The 21,211-nt window shown below is 31.1% G+C and overlaps 1 protein-coding gene across 1 annotated transcript; it reads right to left on the bottom strand.

The window, feature by feature from the left end:
• Window positions 1-300: 300 nt before the first annotated feature.
• On the bottom strand, window positions 301-18,946 carry LOC139425358 (putative monocarboxylate transporter 5). Its single transcript, XM_071179655.2, has 7 exons — window positions 18,625-18,946; window positions 12,847-12,990; window positions 10,683-10,952; window positions 6,663-6,961; window positions 3,433-3,769; window positions 2,358-2,645; window positions 301-647 (listed from the first exon to the last, which is right to left on the bottom strand). Exons 1-7 carry the CDS (start codon window positions 18,818-18,820, stop codon window positions 445-447), a joined length of 1,737 nt encoding a protein of 578 aa, XP_071035756.1. The 5' UTR covers window positions 18,821-18,946; the 3' UTR covers window positions 301-444.
• Between the last annotated feature and the right edge of the window lie 2,265 nt (window positions 18,947-21,211).

The following is a 21,211-nucleotide window of genomic DNA, read 5'->3' as shown; positions in this document are numbered from 1 at the left end:
ACCCCTCCCCCCTATAAACGGGTTGTAGTTGTGTGAATGGCGTGGCGGAAGTCGAATTCCTGGCCATAGATGGCGCCACTGAAAAACAGAAACAATCGCATCCCCACTGCCTAAACAGGCATACGACAAAAAAAATCACAATGTAAACCAATTGATACACGAACATAATTAAGTGCAAACCGGTTTCAGCCGCGTAAAAACAATAAAGCTGTATAGTACCACCTGATAATTAAGATTTTACATAGAATCTTATAGTGCGTCCAATAATTTGGCCGGGGATTGTAGTATGAAGCAATATTTTTCTGCAGCATGGGCTCTCAAAGAATAAGGAGTCTAAATAACTCAAAGTTATAACTTAAAATTTCTGAACAGTGATGGAGAAGAACACGTTGCTTAAAAGTTCATTTCTTCAAATTTGTACAAGTCATAAGTTATAAGTCATAATCATCTTGGCTTGGACTCTTCCTTTGTTCGTTTTTCAATATTTTGGAACAAGTTTTTGTTGTTCAATTCGTCCTGAAAGCTTTCACCGTAGTAGTACTTGACGACCACGGGTTCCATCAACCACATCCCTCCAGACATCACTGAAACTCCTCCCACCAAGTAGAACATACCATCATACGATCCCACATAATCCCTGAAATATCCTGAAAAAACAGTTTTTAGAAAATCTTTTACAATGATCCCGAAAATATAATATTATGACTTTAAATTAAAATCACGAAAAAATAACATTATGACTTTAAATTCAAGTCTAATGTTTTATAATGGTAAAGAATACGGTATAAACTTATTCCAATCAAATATTGCCTAATTTATAGCATTGGGTTTACACAGATAAATGACTGGGTCTTAATTATTCTTTCTGAACTATTTTATGTATTAAAATAAATAATACATAAACTAAATAAAGTAAAATTTATTTTGAGTTTATGTATGACGGTTAAATTTTGAACTGTAATGTCATTACTGTGACGCTTATCTTCACTTGTTGCAGAATCACAACTAAACATTTAAAATAGCTTTATCGTAAATTCCAAAAATAATTGATCAGATTGTAAATATTGAAGGAACTTCCATTAGCACACAGAACTTTAACACAATTAAATAAACGCTCTTGAGTAAAGTCTTGAGAAATACGTGTCGAAAAGGTTAATCACGAGCTTATAGTTCAAGTTTGATCAACTTTTTGACCATTATAAAGTTTAGCAATAGTTATATCGAACAAAAAAGGTATATTATATAAGATCCGAAATAGAGAGGCAGTGCAGTGTGCTTTACAGAGACGCTATGAAGTGCAGTATGGGTAAAATCTCTCCATACCAATTAGTCCTTTTTTTATATATTAATTAGTTAAAGTATTTTATGTTAACAATATATTATAACCGTCGTTGAACAGTCGACCCAATTTTTTATGGGTTTACGACTACTAAAGTTCAACTCTGTAGCCTTGTAATTTTGAACCAAATCCAGAAGACAAGGGAACTCCTGGATAGAGTATTGGGAGAAATATACCTTCGTGGAGGACTTTTTGATTGAGCTAATCCGCATTTGCGTTACATTGAGAGGAAGACCACGAGAACCTCTCACGGTTAGCCTGACTGCAAGGGGACTCTAGCCCATGATCCGTCTACCACTGAGGATATTTCACGTCAGTACTGTGGTCGTTGCAAGCCGGATGCGAAATTCGTATCGACTGGGATTCGAACCTGGTTCACCGCATTGCAAGGCAAATGCTCCATCCTCTGAGCCATGGCGGCTCATGTTAGCAATATAAGATAACTTTAAATAAATGTGATTATTTAATTATAATGGAATATGCCTAATTATTTATTGTCCACACCATCGTAATATAGCGTCCGTCCATTTTGAATTTTAACACCGTCACTAGCTCCAAATGAAGCAAAAATGCTGTCTTAAATTTATTACAATGTTTTGCTGTAAATGGCTTAGAAACAGTTTTCATTGGCGTAACCTCATAGAAAAAAAATAGCATGGTTTATGGTGACCATTAGCCATTGGCGCACCTAAGATACTGTTTATAAGACAACTATGCCGAAAAAACACTGCAAGAACTTGGCATTTTTGTAGAGCATTGAGAACTATTCATTTGTGAAACTGAGAAATGAGGAAAAAACAGATTAGATATTTTTCATCTCATTTATCAAAAGTTCGAAACTGAAAAAAAAAATCCAAGGTACTTTTTTTTAATTCTATGCGTCAATTATTTAAATGTGTGTAATTGTATCAAAAATATAAATTCCTCATTAAAATATGTCTGTTTACTTGTGCCCTTATCCTGAATAATATTATCTAGATTTCAAGGAATTTTCTTGTCATGATTCACTTTTACCTACCTATCATTGGTGGTACACAGAAGGAAACTAATCCTGAAAGAAATCCGACGTTTGCTAAAGCCACTGATTGACTGTGAATATCCACATACTTGAGTACTAGTACCGGAAACAGCACCAACATACTTCCTGCTGCCGCTCCGTAAAGCACAAGAGTTGCCATAAAAGCATAAAGTGACATGGCCATTGGGAAGAGAGCGATAAAGACTCCTTGTAACACAAGCATTGCACACATGAAAGCGGGAATGGTCATGATGCCTCTATCAGTCACCCAACCAAAACCAAGCCTTCCTAAAAAACATGAATTCTTTAAGAAAAAGCATGGATCTATATGGTCTCTAAAAAATCTACATGGTTTATAAAAAACATGGACTTTTTATTGCTTTTTTTCTTTCTTGTTGCCCAAGAAAATTTTAAAAATATTTTTTTTTAACAGCAGGCACTGAGTTTTGCCTCTGAAATGCTTCTCTTTAACGTTACCCGGTGAGCCCCTGTTAACCTCAGTCTCGGTGGCGAGCAACATTACCCATGCTACACTACCACGCAATACTACCCATTCATAGGGTGGGCCACATTCACACATCACAGAACAACACGCAGAGAAAACCCTGAATTAAAATATCAAAATGAGTCTTATAATTCTTAAAAATATTTAAATAAAATAATTACTTTACCTATAAGGGTATGTTTTTAAAAAATATATGAAACCAACTCTATCAAATTTTCTCTCGCGGATAATTTTTTTAATTACAAATTTATAATATTCTCAACACTTCAAAATTTTCAATTTTTACCCTACTTTTATGTAACTATCTGTGCAAAAATTTTGAACTTGATGAATAAATTTTTTTTGCTTGTGCTTCGCTTATACCCATGTTCGAAAATGTAAATTTCAAATTAATATAAGCTGCCACTAGTATTAGCTTTGTCATCTCTTAGTGGCCAAGAAAATTTTGTTTTTTTATTAAAACTTATGAAGTTTGAATAAAATTTGTTACTTATTTATTAAAACTTTAAATAATTTATAAAATCATTCTTTCCGAATAGAATTATGTGAAATGTTTAGAATGTTACCTACCAACTAAATCTCCGAGAGCAAGCCCGTTAATGAGGTATTTCCCATAACTCTCATCGATTCCTTTATCTATGGCATAATCAACAAGCACAGTCAGAATTGGAATGAAAATAACTATGTATGTTGACATGCACACACTTATGAGGATGTAAACTGGATTGCTGTAAACCCTTCCCATCATCTTGATGGTGTCCAAGACACTTGTTCTGTTTCCCTTTGTTTTGGTTTGGCTTTCAGAAGACGGTGGTATGTCGCCATTTTTTTCAGCCACTTGTTCCGATATCGTGTGCAATTGCCCATTGTTTTCTACTTCTTCTTCTTCTTCGAGGGTGGGAGAAACCTAGAAATGAATACTTTATTTTTTGATTGAATGATTGCCAACACACCTCAAATTTGAATAAAAAATATTGCATTATTTTTAGGGTTGCTTTATTTTGAGAAATTGAAAAATATTGCATTATTTTCACAGTTGAAACCTGTAAGAAAAAATGGTTTCTTAATGAATTTTGCGATGATTGTGATAAATTTAACTTAGTATTTTTCTATCTTATTTTACACATTATAATCTTCATTTTATCATGTTGCGAATAAAAAAAATTTAAGCAATTAATTGATTAATAGTTTGATTTCTTTAAACTACAATTTTGTTGCACCTAAAATTTTTAAAAACTAAATTTTTTTCATAAAATGTTGTTAGTTTTAAAAAAAAATTTAAAAAATGACCTAAAATAAGTTATATTTTTAAAGATTACTCAAAATTAGTCAACCCAATTGAAGCGTGCAATGAAAACTATATTTACTGCGAACATTGTGTTAAAGTTAGAAGTAAATCTGATGAAAATTGTACTAGCTAGAGCTACAGCAAGTAAGAGAAACATAGTTCCGAGAAAATTGCGTGCAAAGTTTTGAGATCAATAATCCATATAAATTTATAAATTCTTTCAACTAACTATAATGCATCAATATCAGGTTTATAAGATGATTTTCTCCATCATTTTCAGCAGTCTCAATAGCTAGTCTGGCTCTTTTTCTTCGCGATCTACCCTCCTGTGATTTTTACAGTAGCAGCTAAAATTTCACAGTCATCTTCGTATTGAGTTCTACTTTTCATTTGAAACTTTACCGTTATTTGGCTGCTTTGCTTCTATTTATTTCTAATTGTTCCATAACTATCAGTAACCCTTTGCAACCTTCATTAAAATTATTGCAGCTAAATAAGTTGCAATTTCAAATATTTTGTATTAAAAGTACCATTATTTCTTTTTCTCACATAATTTAGACAAATTATTTCAATAAAATAGATAAAATAATAGAATTTTACTAAAATATTTTGATAAAAGGGGGGAATCAATCAACTGAATTAAATTAATCAACTGAGTGGATAAGTTCTCATCATTAAACATGGCACAGCGCGTTATGCAACGTTCGACATATTATGCTGTAACTTTAACACTTTTTCAGATATCAAATCAGTTGCTTGGTAAAATAATCTTCGGGGGATAAACTATCAAAATATGCAAAAAAATAATTTTTCATTTTTTTTTTTGAAATTTTACTATGTTGTTAAGTGTGCCCTTACTGTTGTGTACGGTGCCTTTTAAAATAGAATGTTATTAGCAGCTGCTGCGAATAAAAAAAGATTAATAAAAAGTTAGTACGTGTGTCCCTAATACAACTTGTGTACATCATCCAAGAAAGGTTAAGAGTCTATTTCTGTGCTTCAGGGCTCTATCTTTCATTAGTCATGATACGAAAGTTTTGTAATCTTTATTTCAGTCTGAGGCTGTGAACAGCGCCTGAGTTAGTATATCTCTTCTCAAATTTCAATACTGCACCAATCAGTCTCGACAAAATCAAAACGTGCGTCTGAATACACACTCCAAGCGTTTCATCGGCTATCAGGATCAAACTCGTGATCCACGTTTTCAGCACATGGGGTCTTGTAAATTTTGTAAATTTCCAAATTTTGTAAATCGAAGTCACATTGCTCTAAAGTTTTTTAACTAAGTAGAACCTTTATATTTAACTTTCTTAAGGTTACAATTACCTTGTTTATAAGGTTCACGTATCTAAATTGATAGTTTTGTGTTATCATTTAGTTTTGCAGCTTTGTACTCTTCTTTCTGCTAAATACTCTACGAAAGGTCGAGTATTAAATATCAAAAGTTTGTTTAATTTTCAAAACTCCTTAAAAAGTTTCCCCTTGAGACAAGCAGAGCAAAGCAACATTTTATATAAATGTCTAAGTTATTTACAACGATGGGGAGAGCAAAATCATTTTAAATTAAATTTACTAAATGCAGAATCAAATGATACTAAACATGAACTTTGTTAACGCTGTATCACCTCGTGTCTCTTTGATTCACGTATGTATATTCTGCAGTAACTCCGCGTTTGCTGCAGTACATGCGTAGGTGAACATTTAAAATAGAATACGTTATTACAAAAAGTCTCTGAAAGTTTTACTCGCCTTCGCATTGAAGGTTAACTTGGTGTAAACAACAACAGAACTCCTGAAGGCAGGTACCTATCGACTAGAAACTGCTTGGTAAGCTCCAAGCCGTCACTGGGATTCGAACCCCAGTCCTTCACAATGACAGCTTAATGCTTTAGCCACAGTGTAATCGTGACTCGCAACACTTAAAAATTAGAAACATCGTCACAAATTCTAAGTTTATGTTTAAAAATAAAAAATAATAATAAAATGGCAAACATATTGTCTTGTTGATTATTCTTTTAATCATTTATACATATTTATTTCTGTACAGATAAATATAATATTATTTATATTACATAGATTATTTATATTATCTATATTATAATAATTTATATTAGTTATTCTTTTATTGATTGTTTATGTTAATTAATTGCTTAGATTTATCGAATATTTATATTTATTGATCTTTATTTATTGGGTCTAATAGTTGTTGCCTGTTTATATTTACGGAATGAAAAGCATCAGCGAAAAAAAAAATACACACTTCCAAAATAAAGTACAATGCTTGAAAAATTTAAACGGTGGGGTTAATTATAGGTCTAGGCTTGAAAAAAAAAATTGGTAACATGGATTTTGTGTTGATTGCTGTTTCGATTGTTTAGATATTTGTTTCTAGTTTATGAGTTATTGTTTATACTTGTATAGTACCCGATAGTACCCTTTATAATACCTGAAAATGAAAGTTCAAATAATTTTAAGAACAGTTACTAAAATTTTGAAAAAAATAAATACTTACGTGGCACTGTTTCATTTTGTATCGAGTGCAAACGACTCTCTGTTCCTCCTCAGAATTTGGAAAACTTTCATTTCCCCTGAGATGTGAGAAAATTCCTTTAGTGTCTTCAAGATGGTTGCTGTTAATGGGGTACACTAGCTCCTCAGCTGGATTGTTACTCAGAGACCTCTGGCGGGCCAACCTCTTTTGATTACAAACGTTTTCAATTTCATGTTGCTCCAAAATTATTGTAACATCTGTATCAATTGTTTCAACCGATTCTTTCAGCTTGGCTGCTTCTTCAGCTTTTTTGCGAGCCACTATAAATTATTCATTAAGTCACTCTTAAAGCCATATCACACTTAAGGAAATTCGTCCAACTCAACCTTCAACTCAACCTCAACTTCAACTCCGAAGACAACTCCGTCCGAAAACATAGGTGTGCTATACTTATCCGAGTTGGATCAACTGCTGTTCAACTCTTTCAGATCTCTTCGAAAGAGTTGATTCAACTTCACAATTCAACCAATCAGGTGGCAGCAACCGCATGGGATTATGGGATAGCACAAGTCAAAACAATATGGCGGCAAAGTTTATGTGAAAAAGCAGCGAATCTAATTTGTTATATATTAATTCAGGTGAGTTTCTAATTGAGTGTTGATTTTAAAGTTATTTTATAAGAAGTATAAATCTGTTTCTATCCATTAAAGAAGTTTATGTTATAAATGTGTTATGTTTTTAACAGTGAATTAAAAGTATGATTTTTTACGCCAAATTCGCCAATCTGAAGTAAATTTTGCAAGTACATAAAAGTAGTTTTGTTTTATATTTTGACATTACTTTAAATGATAAACGAATTTTATGAATTGCATTTAATCTTTTTCGTACGTAACTGTATATTTATTAGTATTCGCCGAATTCAAATATAGTTTTTTTTTTACAATTACTTTGCTCTTTCTATAGTTCCGATAAGATTATGCCAGCAATTATTCTAGAGTTGGTACTGAATTCAGTGATTTTGAATATTTTTTTACAAAGGAAAAAATTGCGTTATAAAAAGTAAACTTACTCATACCTAAACAATATGCTGACAGAATTAATTTCTTTGTATTATTTTATTTTTAAACTGTATATTTGTCAGTATTCGCGGAATAAAAATTTGTTTTTTTCCAATTACTTTGCACTTTCTATTGACAAGTGGGCCCACCTTGAAAAAACCCACTAGGGACGCTAAGTGGGTTTTATTAAAAAAAAAATGTTTTTATTAAAACTTATTGATTCACATTTAATCTTATGTAATTTATTGTGTAGCATAAGTTTGTCAAATAGATCTGCATGCTTTATATGATTAAGTTTTTAATATTTATAAAGTTGAAGAAACTTGTATCTGTAATTTTGTATTACTATTAAAAACTTAAAGAGGGTTTTTTCAAAAAGTAATATTTAATGAAATTAGATTAGATGGAAATTTAAATAACATAGACTGTAAGGATCAATTTTTCAAATTCAGTTGCATTCTTTATATTATTAATAAGCAGGTTTTGAATAAATTATGAAGGAAGTTGAAAATATTTTTTTACCCGTTAAAGCACCTAACAGGTTTTTTCAATGTAATTTTTTTAATAAAAAAGTATTAACACACGTTTAACTTTAAATATACTAATATGTAGGTACTTTTTATATCTGCTTTTTTCATAATTTAATAGATTAATTTATTTTTTGAAATTAAAGATAAAGTTAAAATTATTTATCTAAAAAAGAAGTCTTCTTCTTAAGGTTAAATATTTGAAAAAATGGGACAAGTAACTGATACTCCTTGTAATTATACATAATTTTAATTTCACTTTCTATTAATCTTATTATAAAAACATGGAAAACCATTAAAAATTTATTTCAGTTTTTACTGATAATAAAAAACTTACTCATACCATAACAATATGCTGACAGAATTAATTGGTTGGTAATTTTTAATGACTGTTCCTTATTGTCTGTTGCCTTAAATACATTTGCTTCACCTTTCTTAATAAATTTTTTTACTTGTATTGCAGCAAAGATGAGTCAAAATTTTGAACAAGCTCCCGTTGGAGAAACTTTTAAATGGAGCATCGAAATGGAGAGCACATTTATTGAACTCTTGAAGAAAAAAGAGAACATTTGGAATGTAACATCCCGCCACCACAGGAAATATCATTTAAGAGCTCATAAAAAATTAATCGAAACTGCTTTTGGAATAAATTGTTCACTTTTATCAGTTCTTGTTTTTCCTAATTTTTGAATAGTTTGTGTTTATTCATGTTGAACCTTTAACAAAATAGTGCCGTTTAATAGCTTTCTTTTTTTAAAAATTCAGTTTCACATAAACTTTTAATTTTCTACAAATAGCACAATTTTTTTCAAATTAGAGTATTTCACTAAACATATATAATAATACTTATCGAACTCTTAAAAAACTATTTTAATAATTTTTCAAGAACTTAAAGTCAACATTAAAAAAATTAATTGCATTAATTTGGTGCAAAAAAATTATCAAACTCCTAAATTTTGTTATAACTGTTTATTTTTACTCTTATATTAGATTTTGTTTTCTCCGTTGTAAAATATACATAGTAAATGTAAGTTGCAAAAAGCTATATTATGTTATTAAATATATGAAAAACTTAAAGGTAATTTATTTGAGTAATTTAAAATAAGTACTATATGACTAAAGGTAAAGAATAATCTAAAAATATATTTATTAACTAAAGATAAAAATCCATTGCTACTTATGTGTTTAATTTATGATAATAAGTGAAATTAATACAGCATGCAACGAATATATTTATATTAAAATGGTGATTTTTTTTTCCTAATTTACTTTTCCAATATTAAAACTAATTATATATTTTTAACTTCTATGTCAAAGATTGTACAAATGAAAACAAACAGTTCTCTCAATAAATTTTCCTAACAGCCTAATCTCTGTCTTCGTAAGCGTCATGCTTTACTCCAAAGTGTCCTTCTCTTATCTTTTTTTTTCTTTTCCAAACTGTAAATGATCAAACGTGAGATTGCTGAGGAAGGATCCATTGCCGTCGATTAAATTAAATTTAATTACCACACGCGCTGAGTCTTTCGATGAAAATTTTTATCCGTCTATGTATAAAGCGCTAAATCGCCTAAAAAGAAAGAAATCACTCGTTTATCAATGATCAACTCTTTTCAACCGCATGGCAACCATAGTTCAACTGTTTCAGGTAGTAGTTGAACAGAAAGTTGAAGTTGAGGTTGAGTTGGACGAATTTCCTTAAGTGTGATATGGCCTTTAGAGTATAATTCTTAGGATAATAAACAGAAAAAATCACGCGAATTTTATATAATAACATATTACATAATAACATTGAAGTATTTCGTACAACTAAATAGGATTCTTTTCACAAGACTTAAATATTTACTTTATTTTCTTCATATATACAGAGAACAGTCGGCAAAGAATTCTGTTAGGTTAAAAAACATTTCGCTAAAAAAAGAGCAAATTCTAAAAGAAATTAAAATAAACAACTTAAAGAATAAAAATGCTGTTGCCAGCCAATTTTTTGAAAGTTAACTTAGAAATGACAAACCAAACGATGTTAACAAAATGACGTAGAAAGCGCAACTAGATCAAAATTATACAAACGCAACTAGATCAAAATTATGATACCTGAGCGCTTGACGTAACAAACATATTAACATATTTGATAACTGGATTTTTACGAACAAAAATTCACGTAACGGAATAATTGCATTTTTACGAACAAAAATTCACGCAACGGAATAATTGGATTTTTACGAAAAAAAATTCACGTAGGGGAAGTTTAAGTTGAGATATACTTTTCAAATTTTACTAAGCACTATGAACTAAACCAAAACCACTTTCTTGGAGAAAACGCTTTTTTTTAACTGATTCGATATTCCATGTATAGCACTGTTTTTTTTTTAACTGATTCTACAGAGATGCTTCTATATTTTTAAAATTACAGAAAATTTTTTTTTAAAGAATATTATAGAGTTAGCTTGACTTACATAGTCTGGCATATTTTTCAGGATTTTCCACCCATGATGGTGATTTGAGCATGAGTGCTGGCGGTAGAACATTCAAAATGACGCCGCCAAGAATGAGAAAACCTCCACTAAGTCCATAGGTGTCTAGCACAGTTTCGATCAAAATAGGAAAACCTAAACTTCCAACACAAGCTCCTGATAAAGCTATTCCTGATGCTGTAGCCCTATATTTCTCAAAATATTGATTTACAACTACCTGGAAGAGTGTGTTAGCAAAAGCAAATCCAACACCTGCATAAATACATTATATTATTACTCATATATAATATTTTTTTGATTGTAAAAAAATATCATAAGGAAAAAAATACGAAAAAGTAACAGCTATATTAATTATAGATACACTGATTTCAGTAATATTAATTACAAAGATTTTATTTTCTTAAATAATTAAAGTTAATTACATTATTCACTTCAAAGAAATTAGTTCAATCATTCATTTAATCAAATAACTCTTTTTAGTCTCACTAAATAATTAATTTTAAAAAGATTAATAATATTTTTTAACATAAGTATTCGTTGAATTTTTTAAATAATTCTTTAGGTTATATTAACTATTTAATTGAATCTTATTTATTCATTTCATTCATATGAAATACTTTGTTTCAAATAAAATTACTAGTTCCATTATTTTAAATAAGTACGAAGATAAGTTCCATTTTCTTAAATTATTTGATTCAATGTTAATTATAATAAGAAACATTAGAAAATTATTATATTTGTTTTAACAATTACTTAAGATTTGAATGGAATATGTTACTACATTTTTATGATACCTAAAAACGTAATCATTTTTCACTCAATACTTGATGTTATCTGAGAATTTTCCAAAATAAGTAGATACATTGGAAAAAACATATGTCACTATTACTCACGATATGTGAAGAAGAATATTATAAATTGATATTGATATAAATTGATTGGAAATTACTCAGGATATGTGCAAATGTTATCTCGAGATCAATATTATAAATTCATAAAGAAGAATGCTAAATATTGGTAGGAATATTATATAGCATAGTTTGTGTTGATAACTTTAAAAAAAATGATTGAGTTATAGAGAAATCTAGTTGTAGTTTTAAGTTATTTCAAATAATTTTATGATGATCACTCATTTCTTTAACTTGTTATTTTTAGAATTCTTATGAAGAAATTTCTGTAATTACAGCCTTTCACTAATGTTTCTTCAAGAATAATTTATTTCGTTTGATTGCAAGCATTGAACAGATAATCCATTTAGAATTTGCGATTGCATTAATGTTCAATTCCGTAGTCTTTTTATTTTAAATCTAACTTTCAGAAAAAATAAGCTCCTTTATCAAACATTGCATTGAGGCGAAACTAATCGGAATAAGTGCTATACGAGAGGAAAACCACGAAATCTTACTATACTTCACCCGACAGCTGGGGAACCCATGATTCATTTACCTATAGAGGTGTCCAAGTTAGAGGCAGCAATTGACTAGTAAAGTTCAATCAATTGCTGTAAATTGTGGTCTTGAATAGTAACCAGTTAATTACACTGTTCCTATAGAACAATTCTGATTCCCATTCCAACGGAAACGTCACTAATTGGTTGCTGCAAGTAACCGATTGATCATTGATGAATTTTCAGTAGGCAAGTAGGGGAAGTGACCTCAGCTTACATCTTTTAAAGTAAATTTTCCATCAGCACTGCGATCGGTACTAGTCGGGTGCTTTATGCGCGAATATACCAGCCACCGCTTGGATTCAAATCTGAATCTCCTTATTGATAGGCAAGCAATCTATCTCCTGAGCCGTTGCGGCTTATTTTACTAAATCATTGTAAAAATTGAACTACCACAATAAGGATCGGAAGTTTATATGGAAGAAAAAATAATAATTCTAATTCATACGCCTTTCGCTGCGAACCCCTTTTACGATACATCCTCGAGTAAACGTGTTATCCAAGCCCTCTTTTGTTTTATTGATCTCAGTAGATAATTTAAGATTTTTTTGGTTCCTCAAAAAGTAATGCGAGATCTCTAATGTGCATTGATTTTCATACATTATTTTTACAAGGATTCGAAAAAATATATTAAAGGTGGTTATTACGTGATACCCATCATGATTAATTGTTAATAAAATATATTATTTAACCTCTTACCATGCATTCCACCCCAAAAAACAGTCAGCCAGGTTATATTCGGTGCAATGCAACACAGCGCTGCCCCTAGTGCTGCGATTACTCCTCCACAGAATGTCACTGTCCGTATGCCAAAACTTTGACCTACGATACCGACCAATGGACCTAATAGTGAAACCATAACACAAATTTAATGTATCCTCCAAATAATACATGGAAAAGCAGCAAAACAATGTCAGTAGGTGTTTAGCTGTTTTTTTTCTTAATTTATTTTTTACTAAACACTTCCAAACATTAATTGTAATAAATATAGGTATATAACTGTATTTAAATATATAATGCTTTTAATAAGGTACTATACTCTTTGTAAACAGACTAGACTTTTCAAGGTTACGTAATTTCCTCACTCTCCACAACTTCCCCCTCTCTGTTACCATGGTTTCGGGAAATCTTGCTTTATTCCCTGCTGCAATACGGTTCAGTAAGAGGTTTGAATATACTTGCGTGGAGATGGGGAAAAGTTTAACGAAACAATTGGGGCGGAGAGGGGAAAAGTGTATAGAGTAGGGAAATCGCGTAACCTTGAGATACCTAATCTATTTACAAAGAGGATAGAAATGTATGAAACGGAGAATTAAAGAGCGCTTGGTTTGCTGTAGAAAAATGTGGCTATGGAAGCAAGGTCATAAAGTATCTATTCAGTCAATCTTTCAATTCGAGCAACTTTTATTGTTAAAGGTGAGAATATATTGATTTCATATTAAGACGGTGGTAAAATGAGATGTAGCGCTATAAACACGGGTTGTTGTTGGCGTATGCCTGTTTTAGGCAGAGGGGGTGCGATTGTTCTTGTTTTCCAGTGGCGCCATCTATGGCCAAGAATTCGACTTCTGCCACACAATGCGCCGCACCCGTTTATGGGGCATCCATTAATGCATCCATTCATTCATCCACAGATCGTAATTTTGACCTGAATCAGAGAACGATCGATCTCCAATTCAGTACCCCCAGAGGTTTTGACTTGTTATGGGAACATGGAGGATTTTTGCGACTCGACAGATTTAACGTGCATCAGTCACTTTACTACACGAGGAATCTTCGGCCGGCGGGGTTCGAACCCACGAACTCTCGGACATGGGCCCAGCGCCCTACCGACCAGTCTATCCCGGTTAAATATGCCTATTCATTACTAGGTATATTTAAAATTCTTTGAAAAAATTGAGTAATGAAGCTTCGCTTATTAGTAGTCACAAACTATTATTTAAGCGAGGAAAAAACCTACCTAACATTTGTTGAATCATTAAGTAGCTAATGACATTTTTGAATAAGCTTTACTTAATTTAATTTATCGAAATAAGTTCTAGTATTAATTTTAAGGTTGTAAGCATTTTTAGCATTTCGCCATTATCATTTAAAAAGGAAAATTAAACAATAATTTGTGACCTGTGCATAATTTTTCCTTCAATTTCTTCAAGAAAAAGCTTTGAAAAATTCAGGATACCAATCCAATGTAAAATCCAATGTTGAATCGATATACCATAAATATATATTAAGAATGCCCAATACGCTTCTCATGTTATGGAATGAGATATAATAAAGCTATGATATGCAGTGCGTCAAAAAAAAAAAAAAAAAAAACGAACCACCTTGAACAGCTTTCGATTTTCGCGTTCTCTATCTAGGACTCAATCTTAATGGCTCGAGGGGGGGGGGAGCTCAAATATGCAAATTAATGAGTGCAGATGATATTTTAAGTTACGAAATCAGACACAAAAACATATTTTCTCTGAAAAAAAATATTACTTTTTTTCAACGGATTTGAATTTTTGACCCCCAAAATATAGGGGGTAGCCGCACTGTGGGACATGTGGTCCCCATAGCTTGGTCAAGAGAATGATTCAAAGTTTTGACCCCTTATTGTTAATTTTACTTTTTGCGTATTTCGCCATGTCTCGAGAACTTTTTGGCCGAATTGAAAAGCTTTTGTACACATTTATAAAATACGTTTATTGAAAGATAATTAATTCCATGCAAAAAATTAATTTTAGTAAATATTTATCATTTTAGTAAATAATAGTCGAAAAAATTTTGAATTGTAAGGTACGTAGTTCTTTACATCGCAAAATATGAAATTTCAGCAAAATCGGTTGAATAGTTTCTGAGAAATCGAAATTTAAATGCCTAACATTTTTGAAATTCAATTTCTCAGGAACTATTCAACCGAGATTGCTTAAATTTTATAAAATGATGAAAAAAATTATATACCTTACAATTCAAAATTTTTTCGACTATTCTTAAATAAAATAATAAATATTTACTAAAAGTTATTTTTTGCATTAAATTCTCTTTGAATAAACGACTTTTATAATTGCGTGCAAAAACTTTTTAAATCGCTTAAAAAGGTTTCGAGATATAGCGAAATACGCAAAAAGTAAAATTAACATTAAAAGTTCCAAACTATGGACTGCTTTCCGGGCCAAACTATTGGGGCCATATTTCCGAGACTGCGGTTACCCCCTATAATTTGGGGGATGGGTCAGAAATCCAAATCCGTCGAAAAAAGTTATGTTTGTTCAGAGAAAGTGCGCTTCTGTGTCAGATATCGTAACTTAAAATATTGTCCGTGCTTATTAATTAGCATATTTGAGGTCAACTCCTTGAGCCATTGAGGTTGAGTCCTAGAACGTGAAAATCCGATCATTAGATCAAAAGTTATTCAGGGTGGTCCGTTTTTTTTTTCTTTTTTTGGGGCACTTTTCATTTTATGGGCTTGTAATTTTAAGGAAAAGTCATACATTGTTCTGATCACAATGCATGACTATAAAAACATTTATTTTTTGCAAATATTCTGATCCGCATTGAAAACTAGGTAAGGAATAATAAAATTGAATTAAAATTAGTTTAACTATATCATTATACGGCTCAATCAACTAATTAAAAATCTTTTTTATCTTGATGAACCAATTACAAGCATAGTTACTTTTTAAGCACTTAATATTTTCTAAACATTAAACTAAAAGACTTAAACTTTTTTAATAGTAATATTAAGTTGTATATATAAATGACAATTTCCCAAAAAATCTTACTTTTCAATATCATTACTAAAAGAACTAGTAGAGGGCAATATACACCGAAGAGCCATTACATTACGACCACCCTGCTAATAACATGTAGGACCACCTTTAGTCCTCAAAACTGCTAGCACCCGCCGTGGCGTTGAATCCACAAGGTGCTGATAGGTAGTCTGAGGTATCTTGTACCATGCGCTCACCAACTGGTCCTGCAATTCCGTCACATTGCGAGGGGGTAGCGTGGCAGCACGAAATTTGGTTTTCCAAGTAGGACCACAAATGCTCTATTGGATTAAGGTCAGGTGAATTTGGGGGCCAAGACATGACTTGAAAGTCACTGGAATGTTCCTCGACGATTCGACCCTTATGACTTGGTGCATTATCCTGTTGGTGAACACCATCCCCCGCAGGAAAAACTGTTGCCATGAATGGGGGAACCTGGTCTGCAACTATATTCAAGTAGCTTACAGACGTCAGGGATTGTTCTATGAAGATTATGGGTCCTAATGTACCCCATTAAAACATTGTTCCTGGGCGAGAAACCATGAAAACCTGGACGAGCCCATTGTTATACATGGAGGGTGGTCATAACGTAATGGCTCTTCGGTGTATACCACGAATGTAATCATTAATTACCTAGCCAGGGTAACTCATTGTAGCCTAAACACACTACTGGGTATAAAAATTTCTACCCCATGAAAAGGCACAACATGGAATTTACATGACAGATTTGGTTCCTTGATTCCCATTGAATCTTAAGAATAAAATATATAAATGATGACATGGTGTGATATGCAAACAAATATATTTTCACCACATTCATGAAAAGCAGACTGCAATGGCAACATCTACAGTGCTTTTAAATTCAAGTTAAATTTTAAAACTAACTCATTCGTTGGAAGATAGCATCCTTGCATCACAACTTCAGCACCGAAAGTAAAATAAATGTATCTTAACATTGAATTTACCCTGATTAATATGCAGCGTTTTGGCTCCTTGGTTCCTCTATTGACTCTTAAGAATAAAATATATAATTCGAGAAACTGGGCAACGAAATTTTAGTTGAGGAAACAGTTATGCATTACAAATAGTTACGTGCATATGACGTCATTTTATAATTAATTTTTTAAAATTAGTGAGATGCTGCCATCTGTTTACCAGAAGTGTATAAAAAATTTGAGAATTTTTATTATAGAATTTGGAGTGTCTAGATATCGTCATTTCTAGTTATCGATGTGTTTGAATGTAATTGCTGTTGAGCAAGGTGCTGCATTTTTTAATTTTTTTATAGTACTAAATGACTTTGGATTCCACTATTAGTTTAAATTCTTTTAACATAATCGTAAACAAAACTCATGGCTGTTATTTGGACTACTTAGCTTGGAAAAGGAAAAATTATGCCAAAATATTTGGCATCAAGGAAATTTTGTTAGCGTATCACCTTCGAAAATTTTTCAAGAAAGGGTAATCATTTTTGTATGATTTCTTAAAGGAAGAAAACATTTTACTATATAAATAGCGTCATTAATAATGTGCATTTAAGGATTGAGAAAACAAGAAAAATAGGCAAATATGTTTCTTTAACGTTAAGCAACAGCACATTGAATTTAAAAAATCTTGTGTTCTGAAATTTTCTTCATTTTATTATATCCCTAAGTTTAAATTTGAATTCATTAGATACAAATTTGGAGAGGAGGGATTATATTTTACATGATATAAAGGTATCAAAGAACAAATTTATATTAAGTTTGCGACAAAACGTTTTTGGAAATTTTAATGGTAATAAACAAACAAAAAGTATTTCTGAATTTAAAAATATCGGTGCAGGCTTTCTTTTTTCTGCCTTGAACATACTTTTATTAGGTTAAAAAAATTTAGACAAGAAAATATTAACATTAGATGTCTATAATTTTGAAAGTGATAAAAATCAAAAGTGCTTTTAAACTGTGTTCTTTTAAGGTCACGAAGAGTAAAAATGATATTAAAATAATCTAAAACCGATTTTTTTTTTAAATTTTTTTTTTTTGATAGAAGTTTAAAAGCAGCACCTTGCCGAAGCTCGATCATGACTAATGATCTTTGATAATTTTAATTCCTGTTTTGCTTTTCCCCATCTCAAAAATGATGGTTGCTAATTCTGAAATATTTTCTTTTTTTTTTATTTATATATTAGTTGATGACTCTTAACCAGTGCACTGTTTTGGTAAGGATTCGAAAAAGAGTATTAAGGGTGGTTATTACAAAACAACCTTATTCAAATTTTATGTGATAGTGAATATACAACTACATTTCTAATTATACAAATCCATACAAATTCATTGTTATAGGGACCGTTTACAAATTATTACTTTCAAAATCGTATGGAAAATAATATTGAAATCTTACGAATCTTACAAAAGAATCTATTACATAATTGTACAATAAATTGCATTACATGTTGTACAATAAATTTGTACATCGTTGTACAAATTTATTATGATAGGGAAAATATGTTTGAGCTTAGAAAGTTTCAAATTGAAGTGCTAAACGGAAAGAATGCTTGCACACACAAAAATGATTAAAACAGAGAGAAAGAAATAAAAAAAATTCAAATCTTAAGCCAAATCAAGATAATCTAAACTATTGAAATTTGCAAGAAACAAAATGGTTGTTTTTGAAGATTTATTCAATAAAGTGTTCTTTAACCTATTTTAGATAAAATTCCAAACCAATTTCATCAATACTTCACCTGAGCACATTCGTATAGAATTCCTCACAGCAAAAGGGAAAGAGGCTTCCTGTCTCGTTACATTATACTGTTGAAAAACATAAACATACAAAATACCGATCATCCTGGATAATCCAGATAACAGCATATTGATCATACAACCTGCACCAGCAATCACCCATGCCCACCCTTCATCGGGCATTTCCAAATTCACCATCTTGATTTTCAACGATCTTACAGCACTAACGGTTCAAATTTAGTACTCATTGAGTTTTGATGAAGCTCGACTGTTTTGAAAAATGTACAGTACTGGCATGTAAGTTATCTGAACAACTCTTGAAAAGAAGGAAGTTAATCGGCGACACAATATTTGCATAGGATTTAGGTAAGAAGGACGGTAATTGAAATGTGCGAAAAGAAAAATTACAATCCCTAAATTTTTGTCATTTCCTCTTTTGAACTTAAAAGGCAGATAAAAAACAATCAAGATGTCTCTGACAAGGTCAAGTGCTTCAAGTTTGAGGCAGTGAAGATGTTAAAGCTGAACTCAACAATATTTTATATTTATTTTTTACGTTGCTAAATATTTACTTACTATTTTGCGACAGAAAAAAATTATTTTTTAAATAACTGTTGACTAAGGTTGTAAAGTGGTTCTGCTTAACTTTGTCTGTACAGTGATTTATACCGGAGAAAGACATTATCATCTTCAAGCTACAATGTTTATCTTAAAGAGATACATTAGGACCATATGGACCAACGGAAGTTTGAATTTAACAACACAGCATTGTTGTATTTGCTTATTATGTTTTTAAGCGCATAAGTTCACGAAGGACATTTAAATTAGTGAAGAAATGTATATTTAAATAAACATTCAGAGTGATCAAGGAATTAGTTTTTAAAGATGATTCAAATAAAGAATGAAAATTATACGTTAAATAAACATTTAGATTGGTCCTGAAAAAAAAATTTTTTTTAATTTTTGCTCTTTAAAATATAAAAAGCACTATACTCCGTAGAAAATTTTTTTTTTTAAATTATAAGAAAATAAAACACGTCTTTTTATTATTAGAAAGTAGAAAAGAAATAAATGCTGATGCATGAAGCCCTTTAAATACCAATGTCCATAAGTCATCCTAAAAGCAATGTGAAAGATGATATATGAGCACAATATTTGGTATAAACATCCAAAAACTATTTACATGAAAACGACGATGAAAATTAAATTATTAAAACCTTTAGCTATTTCAGTGTAATAATAAGCCAATGTAAAAATAATGAACTGATTAAAGTCCCCACACCCAAACCACGTGACAGAAACCTAGCATTTTTAATTAGCTCTTACATTTTCGTTAATATTCAAAGGAAGAATCTTTTTAATTAGTTTTTCTATTTCCTAATGAACTACATTTCTTGCCTCACTGCGTTTTAGTAAAAATTAATGTCACCGTGTCTTCTTAAATGTCAAAGCCTTTGTCTACCTTGATTTAAAGCAGTATCGTATGAAGACCCTACTACAAATAATAAAAAGTATTGTATTGGAGGAGCTCAAAATAATTTCGACGTTTTCTCAGTCATAACACAACTAAACTTTGCTTACATGATGTTTCTGTTGATACACTGTAGAGTATTTTTGTAGAGTATTGCTCCTTCATTCGAATGTCGTAGAGATTTGTTTTGTTTCCCATAAAAATTCTAAATAAACTAAACTAAACTCAGTGGCGTGACAGCCCATGGAGGGCCAAGGCCTACTGCACCCACCTCAGTTTTCTTGACCTTGGGCTCTGGGATGCAGGAGCAGATGTTCCGGTCAGGTGGTCAGCCGAACGCGGAACCCCCAGTGTTTAGTTCCCAAGCATGCTTGGTACTCATTTATCGATTCACTGAAGGGATGAAAGGCAGAGTCAACCTTGCCCGGCCCGAGGATCGAACTCAGAACATGTGGCACGGGAGCGTGACGCGCTACCACTCAGCCACTGGGCGTCAAAATTCTAAATAATATGATTGGTTAACCTTGTTCTTTAGTTATGCTTCAGCTCTCTGTAAAAAGTCACATTATACGAAAGGAAAAAATTTTTGTTCGGGCATTTTGTAAACACAATTATGTTAAAAAAAAAGAAAGGGAAAAAAACGTATTTAAGCAGATTTTACAACTTTTTTAACGAATTAATTAAAAACCTTGGGATTTTTGTTGTGCCTTTTAACATTTTTAAGAAAACTATGCCTAAATGTTTTACTGTTGCACTGACTTTCTTTTATTCTCATTGTCCACAGCAATTGATTATCTTTTTGTAATGTGTGTTTCATCGTTAAAGAAAAATAAAATTTTTAAAAATAAAGTAAAGCTGAGATGCGTTTTCTTTATTTTTACTATACAATAGTAAATAGGTTACTTAAATTTCGGTGCTTCCTTAAAAAGGAATAAAAGTAACTTCCTACACAAAAATAAATTTTGTAAAAAATAACTTTTTTTGTTTAGAGTATTTTGCTTTGACCAAAAATAATCTAGTGTTAATCTATACTTTTTATAATTATTCATGGAATAACAATATCAATTTCAAATTTAAAAAAATACGCTTTATGAGGCAAAAATATTTAAGCAGCAAAT

This window comes from Parasteatoda tepidariorum, chromosome 1 (assembly GCF_982258835.1).
Source record: "Parasteatoda tepidariorum strain Cologne lab strain chromosome 1, Ptep-v5.0, whole genome shotgun sequence".
Lineage (NCBI taxonomy): Eukaryota > Metazoa > Arthropoda > Arachnida > Araneae > Theridiidae > Parasteatoda > Parasteatoda tepidariorum.
Note: the sequence above shows the minus strand (reverse complement) of the source record. Positions and strands in the feature narration are given on the sequence as shown.

Excerpts from the sequence above, each read along its gene's own strand:
- LOC139425358 (XM_071179655.2), bottom strand. The coding sequence starts at position 18,820 with ATGGTGAATTTGGAAATGCCCGATGAAGGGTGGGCATGGGTGATTGCT. Across the intron at positions 10,953-12,846 it reads TTTTTGGGGTGGAATGCATG|GTGTTGGATTTGCTTTTGCT; the intron begins GTAAGAGGTTAA and ends GTATTTATGCAG. Across the intron at positions 6,962-10,682 it reads TGAAAAATATGCCAGACTAT|TGGCTCGCAAAAAAGCTGAA; the intron begins GTAAGTCAAGCT and ends AATAATTTATAG.